General features: G+C 38.3%; 1 protein-coding gene across 1 annotated transcript in view; it reads left to right on the forward strand.

Annotated features, from left to right (window-relative positions):
* The window catches only part of Ero1a (endoplasmic reticulum oxidoreductase 1 alpha), a 64,353-nt gene that overhangs the window by 49,252 nt on the left and 5,306 nt on the right, over nucleotides 1-9,795 (forward strand). The window contains exons 10-13 of the mRNA XM_008839572.2: nucleotides 2,698-2,724; nucleotides 2,846-2,938; nucleotides 3,719-3,965; nucleotides 5,083-5,152. Of these exons, the coding sequence (XP_008837794.1) occupies nucleotides 2,698-2,724; nucleotides 2,846-2,938; nucleotides 3,719-3,965; nucleotides 5,083-5,152 (437 nt within the window). The remainder of the gene's footprint in view (nucleotides 1-2,697; nucleotides 2,725-2,845; nucleotides 2,939-3,718; nucleotides 3,966-5,082; nucleotides 5,153-9,795) is intronic.

A 9,795-nucleotide genomic window follows, 5' to 3' on the forward strand; every position in this document is an offset into this window, starting at 1 on the left:
ATATTTCTTTTAAAAATATTGGCCCTTTGTCCTGTTTGTAGTTTAGTATCCAGCTTTTTTTTTTGCATTTTGTTTTGTTTATGATGTTTTCTGACAAAGTTTTTATATAGTTTAGTTTGCTTTTATTCCTTCCATAATGTTTAGAAAGATATTATTTTATGTGTTTGAGTGTATTGCCTGCATGCATGTGTGTACATGCACCCATGTTGTTGTACAGTCCCTGCAGAGGTCAAAGAGGGCATTGGATCCCCTGGAGCTGGAGTTACAGACAGTTGTTAGTCACCATGTGAATGCTGGGAATCGAACCTGAGCCCTCTGCAAGTGCAGTCAGTGCTCTTAACCACTGAGCCATCTCTCTAGCCCCTCCTTCCTTTTATGCTTGGCTAGTTTATTATCACTGTAAACAACTTTAACAAAACAGAAGAGAACCCCATATAAGAATGTATCATCTCCATAGCAAGTACCTATAGGAATGTTATATTAATTTATGTATTTTGTAAAATATTTCAAACATTTCTGTTATACTTCCTTGTCATTTTTAATAGTTCTGTTAATTTTACCATGTTATCTAGTTATTAGATAATATTTTGTTAACTTGAGCATTATTGAACATTTTTATTGATTTTTAAAAATTGTTAAATTCAAGCCAGGCGTGGTAGTGCAAGCCTTTAATCCCAGCACTCGGGAGGCCAGAGGCAGGTGGAGTTCAAGGCCAGCCTGGTCTACATAGTGAGTTCCAGGACAGCCAAGGGTACAGGGAGACCCTGTCTCAAGACCAAAAAAAATTGTTAAATTCTAAAAATAACTTCTATAAGTTTCTTGCCTTCTCCCCATTTTTATTTGTTTCTTTAGACCATAAAAATAATGTTACTAAGTTTAAGTTTATTAACAGTGACATTATTAGGTCATAGAATATAAGTGATACTGTTTTTAACTTTTCCCTACCTTGCTCTTTTGGTGTAGGGAACTGCATGGCTAACTATCAGCTATATATAAGTATGACACCTACAGTACTGTTTGATAGTGTTTATTCTTTTTGAGACAGGGTCTCCTGTAGCCCCAGTTGTCTTGGAACTCACTATGTAGACCAGGCTGGCCTTAAACTCATAGAGATCTTCCTGCCTCTGCCTCTGGAGTGCTGGGATTAAAGGCATGTGTCGCATGCCTGGCCCATTTCTTTTTAAACTTTTATTATTATTTTTAATGTGTGAGTGTTTTGCCTGCATGTGACTGCACCCATGCATGCAGTACTTATGGAGGCCAGAAGAGGGTGACAGATTTCATGGAAGTGGAGTTATAGCTGGTTGTTAGCTACCATGGGTACTGGGAACTGAATCCAGGTCCCAGTGCTTTTAATCCAGCAAGTGCTTTTAATCGCTGAGTCATCTCTCCAGTCCAGTGTTTTATTTCCTTAAGTAATTTAATTTTTGGTTTAAATATTTTTTTAAATTTATTTTTATGTGTCTGAGTGTTTTGCTTGAATGTAAGTACACCCATGCATGCAATGCCTGTAGAGGTACAGTTGCTTGCTGCCATGTGGGTGCTGGGAACTGAATCTGGGTCTTCTGCAAGAGTAGCCAGGAACCAGTGCTTTTAAATTGCTGAACCATCTCTCCAGCACCCCCTTCCCCCGTTTTTTTTTTTTGTTTTTTTTTTTTTTTTTTGAGAAAGAGCCTGCTTTTAGCCCAGCTGGCCTGAAACTCACTATGTAGATCTCACACAGATCCACCTCCCCACTTGCTAGGACTAAAGGTGTTCATCACATATCCTATTTCTTAATTTTAAAAATATAATAAGAAGCCAGGCGTGGTGGCACACGCCTTTAATCCCAGTACTCGGGAGGCTAAGGCCAGCCTGGTCTACATAGTGAGTTCCAGGACAGCCCTTAATTTTTGTAGCATGAATTGCTATGAAAACCTATCTAGCTAGACTGGGTAATTTTGATTACCTCTGTGTGTGTCTCTGTGTTTGTTATTTGGGGGGGAGGGCAGTCTTAGGGCTTGAGCCCAGGGGCTTGTACCTGGTAGTGTAGTGCTGTACCACTGAGTGACATTTCTACTTCATATTCTTTTATTTATTTATTTATTTATTTATTTATTTATTTATTTATTTATTTATTTATTTATTTATTTGGCCTTTTTGAGACAGGGTCTCCCTGCAGCCCCAGCTGGCCTGGAACTCACTATAGAGACCAGGCTGGCCTTGAACTCACAGAGATTCTCCTGCCTCTGCCTCCCGATTGCTGGGACGGCAGGCCTGAGCCACCAGGCTTGGCTCTCTACTTCATATTCTACAGTTTGATGGCATATAAAACATATATTCCAAAAGTAATGAGACTGGTTTTAACTGAGCAGCAGAGTGGTGCTTGCCTGAATCCACACCCCAAGCTTCTCTTCCTTTGAAGAAATTGTATCTTTGTTATTGTTGTTGTTCTATTTGAGACAGGGTCTCCCTGTAGCCCCAGCTGTCTTGGACCGCACTATGTAGACTCAGAGATCCACCTGCCTCTGCCTCCTGAGTGCTGGGATTAAAGGCGTGTACCACCTCACCCGCTTTTGAAGAAATTCTGAGATTTGGGCTTTTAGCTTGAATAACCATTAAACACTAGTATAAATTTGTTACAGTGCTCAAAACACTTGAAGAATGTACATTTTGGCATTATGATAAACTTATGACTTATTTTTCTTTTAATTTCAGAGAATACTTTTTACAGTTGGCTTGAAGGTAATTTGAAACTTTTAAATAAATTTAAATGATAATTTTCATTTTTAAAGTCATGAAACAAATTTTATAGTTACAAGATTCACATATGAAATTTTATTTCCAAACCACTGACTTCTTTTAGGCCTATGTGTAGAAAAAAGAGCGTTCTACAGACTTATATCTGGCTTACATGCAAGCATCAATGTACATTTGAGTGCAAGATACCTTTTGAAAGGTATGTGACTTTTAGTTTTTACTTTCTTACATTTGGCTTTAGGTTTTCTTAAGATTTTCTTGGTATTTACCTGAGTAGGAAAATAGAGACTTGCCTGAATACTAGGTAGCAAAAATCCATGCTTAAATGATAAGAATCAGGAATGTGGAACTGGATATAGTTGGATAGCTCCATACATTATTAATTCTTACCTCAAAAATACACACACCACTTGGGAAATACTCATTTGTTTTGTTAAGGGAATTGAAATGGCTCAGGGCAGTGTGTAGGTTGGTATTATTCTATTTCTATGTAGACTGTAACCCTTCCTGCTGCGCAGATGCTTTGAGGACACTGGTAGATGTCAGACCATGGTTGATTTTCATCAGTAACTTATTTCTTCTGGAATTGGGAAGTATTTTAACTTTTAGAAACAAAATGTCAACTTTGACTTGAAAGGGTGCTTTCAACTCATTAGTAATTTCAGATAGTCATTTTTATTTTATATATTTTTATTTTATGATTGTTTATATTCATAAAATTAAACTATACTTGGTTTTTATGAATCTGCTTTCTCTGTAAATATTGAATTCATTTTGCCTTTAAGGATAGGTTCCAGAAGACAAAATTATTTACTATAGAATTTTAAACTAAACTCTGAAAATTATCTTGTTTGAAGTAATATATTTTAAAATATAAAATGAAATCAATTTCTCTAAGTATGATTAACCTATTATAATTATGATGAAAATTACTCAACTATAATTCAGTCATTAATATTCAACTCTTCATTCTTCTTAGAAACCTGGTTGGAAAAGAAGTGGGGCCACAATGTAACAGAATTTCAACAGCGGTTCGATGGAATTTTGACTGAAGGAGAAGGTCCAAGAAGGCTTAAGAACTTGTATTTTCTCTACTTAATAGAATTAAGGGCTTTATCTAAAGTGTTACCATTCTTTGAGCGCCCAGATTTTCAACTCTTCACTGGAAATAAAGTTCAGGATGCAGAAAACAAAATGTTACTTCTGGAAATACTTCATGATATCAAGTAAATTACATATATTTCAATGTGTACATTAATGCATAGGTGGCATATAGCATCCAAAATAGACATCAATATTTCTGTAGAGAAAGGAAAACTGTTTTAATAATAATTTAAAGTTAGTTCTGTTCGGATATTTATATATTTTTGTTCTTTTAAAAAATATTTTTATGATTTTTTTTTTAATGTGTATGAATGTATTGCTTGCATGTGTGTAAGTGCACATGTATCATGCAGTGCCTGCGGCAGTCAGAAGAGGGCATTGGATTCCCCTGAAACTGGATTTGTGGATGGTTGTTAGCTGCCATGTGGGTGTTGGGAATTGAACCTGGGTCCTCTGTAAGAGCAACCAATGCTCTTAACTGCTGAGCCATTGCTCCAGTCTGTTCATTTTTTTTTGAGATGGGGGTCTCACTATGTAGCCCTGGCTACCCTGGAACTCCTATATGGACCAGGCTGGACTTCAGCTCATAGAGATCTGCCTGTTTCTGCCTTCCAAGTAATAGGACCCAGGTTTTTTTTTGTTTTTTTTTTTTTTGTCTTTTTGAGACAGGGTCTCCCTGTAGCCCCAGCTGGCCTGGAACTCACTATGTAGACCAGGCTGGTCTCGAACTCACAAAGATCCACCTGTGTCTGCCTCACAAGTGCTGGGATTAAAGGTGTGTGACATCATGCCTGGCTTTTTTTTAAAGGCAGAGTCCTGATTAGTACTAAGGCTGGCCTGGACTAATACTAGTACTGGGCCTCCTGGGTGCTAGGAGCATAGGCATATATCACTTGGTCATCCTAGATCTTTTAGAATTTTTTAATTTTGTTTTTGCTTTGACCTGTTTACTAAAAAGCACATTTTTGTTTTGTTTTAAAAGCCCTCTTTTAGTTCTTAATATCGTCATTACTTTTATATTTATTTGCACAGATTGAGTTTGGGCCAGACTTCTACTAATATACCTATAATATACCTATAAAAATATATACCTATAGTATACCTATAATAAGTATTTGCATAGGTGTTTTAGCTGATTTTTACTCTTTTAATTACAGTATGTATCATCGGTCAGTAAAATATATTAGACTTTAACATTTATAATACATAAAAATGAATCTTCTCTATTTTAAAATGCAGGTCATTTCCTTTGCATTTTGATGAGAATTCTTTTTTTGCTGGGGATAAAAAAGAAGCACATAAACTAAAGGTAATTATATTTCAACCTAGTTGTTGGATACAAACTAATTAGCATGTCAGTATAAATGTAAAAATAGTGTGTTAATGGTAGAGATAAAGTGATACCTATCAGAGGTTGGGTGGGGATGGGTTAGGAGAAGGAAACTGTTGGACAAAGTGCAGTTTCAGTTAGCAGGGGTGAACTGTAGTGATCTTTTGCTCAGAATGAAGGCTATAATACATAGTAATGTACTTTATATTTCAGAGTTGTGAAAGAGTAGATTTAACATGTTTTTACTCTGAAAAAGTGTGTGTGAGGTGATGAATTTGTTACCTTGACTTTATTATTCTACATCAAATAACAAATATCAAAATATTATTGTACCCCATAAATAATATATGATTATTTGTTAATTTAAAAAATAAGGGCCAGGTGTGGTGGTGCACGCCTTTAATCCCAGCACTTGGGAGGCAGAGGCAGGCGGATCTTTGTGAGTTCAAGGCCAGCCTGGTCTACATAGTGAGTTATAGGACAGCTGGGGCTACAAGGAGACCCTGTCTCAAAAAGACCAAAAACAAAACAAAACAAAAAACTGGGTATGATAGTCATACCTTTAATCCCAGTACTCAGGAGACAGAGGCAGGTGGATGTCTTTGAGATGGATGCCAGCCTGGAGTTCCAGGTCAGGTGGGGCTACATAGTGAGACCCTATCTCAAAAAACAAGCTAAGACCCCTAAATTTAAATATAAATATATATACCCCTAAATTTAAATATATGTATTTATACTTAATAGTAAATCTTGATATGTAGCTCTGCAGGTTTGACCTGGTGTCCCCAGAATATTGATGACAGTCCTCCTCCATGAAGACGACTTTATGCAACTTGAAAGGAAAGAGCTCTTGTGCACTCAATATTCCCTGTGTGTGAGCTCGTGGGTGTTCCATCTCCATCTACCTCTTCCTTAAAGCATTTGCTACAAAAACATCCCTGGGTGGTTACGTAACCTCCACTCAGCTTCCAGGAACTGCAGAGTGAGGGGGTGCTGTGGCAAGGCTTCTTTTTTTGTGCTGTTTTCAATATGCTCCTTATTTTTAGTTCACTTGCTGGTTTGTTGGAGAGTGTTTTGGCATCAGCTCTTTTTAGACTGTACAAATTAGAAATATTCTCACAACGTTTTAATTTGATCCAAATTCCAGAACACTTAGCTTTTATGTGCTTTAAAGTTTATGTAGAGATCTTACAGAAAAAAATATGCAATATTTTATAGGAAAGAAGTAAAAAAAATACAAGAAAAACATGTTCATATTAGAGATTTACTTTTTTAAAAATATATTTTATTATTTTTATTTTATGTGTATGAGTGTATTGCCTACATGTATGTGAGTGCACCTGTGTTGTCGTGCAGTGCCGTGGAGGTCAGAAGAGGGCTTTGGATTCCGCTGGAACTTCTGTTAAGGACGGTTCGTAGCCACCATGTGGGTGCTGGGAATCGAACCCTGGTCTTCTGCAAGAGCAGTCAGTGCTCTTAACTGCTGAGCCATAGAGATTTACTTTTTAAAAAAAGTTTGTGGTAGCTGGGCGTGGTGGTGCACGCCTTTAATCCCAGCACTCGGGAGGCAGAGGCAGGCCGAGTTCTGTGAGTTCAAGGCCAGCCTGGTCTACATAGTGAGTTCCAGGCCAGCTGGGGCTACAGGGAGACCCTGTCTCAAAAAGACCAAAAAATAAAAAAAGTTTGTGGTAAATACCTTGATTTGAACACCCATAGTTATAAATTCACATAAAACTTTCATTTTGACTCCTTTATATTCTATCAATGTATGGATAGAGATAAGAATTTAGCACCCAGAACAGATAGGATCTGAAACCTTATGGGACATTTGAGAATTTTGGCAGGAACTGGTGAGTTGATTTCTCAGACTGTACGTCATGGCATCTAACCACATCATATTTGCTCAGTCTGTCAATGACTTTAACAAAGGATGGGAGGATTGGGTATGGTAGCACATGCCTACAGTTCCAAGTACTTGGGAAGCTGAGGCAGGATAGCTTGAGCCCAGGAATTTGAAGCATGCCTGGGTAACAGAACAAAACTCTTAAAAAGAACCAAAGCCATGACCTAAAACTATGCCTAAACAAAGAGAATTTGTAAAGATTTTAATAAGTTCTGGTTATCTTAGGAGCATACATTTTTCTAATTTTTATTTTATAATTTAAATTATGTGTGTGTGTAGGTTTGTGCGCATCTTTCAGGGCTGGAATTGCAAGTGACTGTGAGCCGCTGACGTGGGTACTGGGAATGGAGCTCAGGTCCTCTGGAAGGGCAGTACAGTTTCAACCATTAAGCCATCTCTCCAGCCTTAAGTATACAGTTTTCTAATCTGAGTTAACTCTAGGATATACTTGGATTAATGGACATGGTGGTGTGTGAATTACAAGGATTTTCTCTTGACCTAGTAAATTTCTGGCTATTGAAGTTCATGTTGGTGGGCGATAACGTGCTGTCCTACGTGGCTTGTTTTGATTTTTATGTCACTTGGCTGTTGTAAGAGCCTTTGCTTGCTATTGTACATATCATGAAAGATTCTCAAGACCTGCTAAATTCAGTATTGGAATTAGCAGAGATTCAAACACGGAGGTTAGACAAAGAGTTATCTTATAGAACAGAGGCTTTCATTTCAATCTTTCCAAGTATAATGGTCTCTTAAAGTAAAAAAGCTTTCAAGTCCTTTTGTCATAAGTCTGTTTTTTATTATGTATTGATTGTAGAAATTGCCAAAACCACTATACATTCAGTGACAGTTGTTAGATCAGAGTGTGTCTTATTGCTTGTAATACATCCATTTGGACATTTATTGCACATACACATGAGCTGTTTATTCTGTCTATATCATCTTGTCTACATACAAATTTTGTAGACCTTTATAACAACTATTAACTCTCTTAGAAGGAGGGCTCAGAGTGGGAATGTGAGCTTTAGCTTAATGATACTGGTCTGGTTTTGTGTATGTGTGTACATATGTATGTCCGTATGTATGTCCGTGCGTATGTCTGTGCGTGTGTGTTTCCCAGTGAGTTTAATTAGGATTACCTTGCGTGGGCATGGGCATCCTACCAGTGGCCATACTTCTGAAGGAAATAACACCCCCCTTCAGCAACCATTAATTGCTAATAGTCCCTCAGGTAGGGCTGAGGTCCTCTCAGGCCTCTTCCCTTGTCATTGTTAAAATCTTTTTTTTTTTTTTTTTTTTTTTTGGTCTTTTTGAGATGGGTCTTCCTGTAGCCCCAGCTGGCCTTGAACTTGCTTTGTAGACCAGGCTGGCCTTGTACTCACAGAGGTTTTGCCTGCCTCTGCCTCCCAAGTGCTGGGACTAAAGGCATGCACCATCATGCCCAGCAAAATCATTTTTTTTAGGTCAAGGTCAAGCACTAAGGGAAATCTTAAGTCTAATCACAAAGTCTTTCTATATCAATATTGAGTGGTTTAAAAAAGTTTTGAGATGGTCTCATGTAGCCTAGGCTGGCCCCAAACTTGTTATGTAGATGAAGATGACAATTGCAGGCCTGTACTACCTAGTTTATGCAGTGAATAGGGATGGAACCCAGGACTTTAGGCATGCTAGGCAAGCACTCTACCAACTGAGCTATAGCTCCATCCCCTGGGTAGTTTTATTTAAAAGTTTAAGATTAGGATGATTCCTTACTATCAGAATCACCAAGTTGAGAATATTGTTAAAAATGTAACAATTAATTTGGCCTTAAACTAAATTAGTAAAGTTGTAGCTCCTGAGTGAGTCTTATTAAAATCTTTTGCATGTTACAGCTGTATTCAGAGTTCCAAGCAGAATGCAGTTATCTGGGGCAAGTCTACCTCTAGAGAAATTTGAGATGTCTTTTTGAATATACTAGATGACAGTCTTTGCTTATTCCTAGTTTTAGATCTGTGCTGCTCATCTGATTGAGTCCAGTTGGGGCTTATCATAAAATAAAAATTATTGACTACTGAAATAATAGAGGTTCTTTCTGAAATGTATGCCAAATTTCAGCTTAAAAACTGGTAGTTCAGGGCTAGTAAGATGGCTCAGCAGGTAAAGGCAGTGGCTACCAAGCCTGATGACCTGAGTTTGATCCCCAGGACCCATGTGGTGGGAGGATAGTATTAACCCCCACATGTCCTCTGACCTCTGTATGTACACACACACACACACACACACACACACACACACACAATAAAAATGTAGTAAAGTGGGGCTGGAAAGATGGCTCAGCAGTTAAGAACACTGGTTCTTCTTGCAGAAGACCCAGGTTCGAATCCCAGCACCCACATGGCAGCTAACAACTGTCTGTAACCCCAGTTCCAGGAGATCCGATGGCCTCTTCTGTCCTCTGCGGGCATTGCACAACATGGATGCACTTACCTATATGTAGGCAATTGTCCTAGTTTGTTTCTTCACTGCTGTGACAAAACACTTTGACTAGTACCAACTTGGGGAGGAAAGGGTTTATTTGTCTTACATCTCCCAGGTCGCAGTTCATCAGGGAGCCCAAGGTAGGAACTCAGGGCAGGAACCTGGAGGCAGGAGCTGGAGCACAGGCCATGGAAGAATGCTGCTTACTGGCTTGCTCCCTTGGCCCCTACTCAGCCTGCTTTCTTATGCAACACAGGCCCACCTG

The sequence above is a fragment of the Nannospalax galili genome, unplaced genomic scaffold (genome assembly GCF_000622305.1).
Source record: "Nannospalax galili isolate Female #2095 unplaced genomic scaffold, S.galili_v1.0 scaffold336, whole genome shotgun sequence".
Lineage (NCBI taxonomy): Eukaryota > Metazoa > Chordata > Mammalia > Rodentia > Spalacidae > Nannospalax > Nannospalax galili.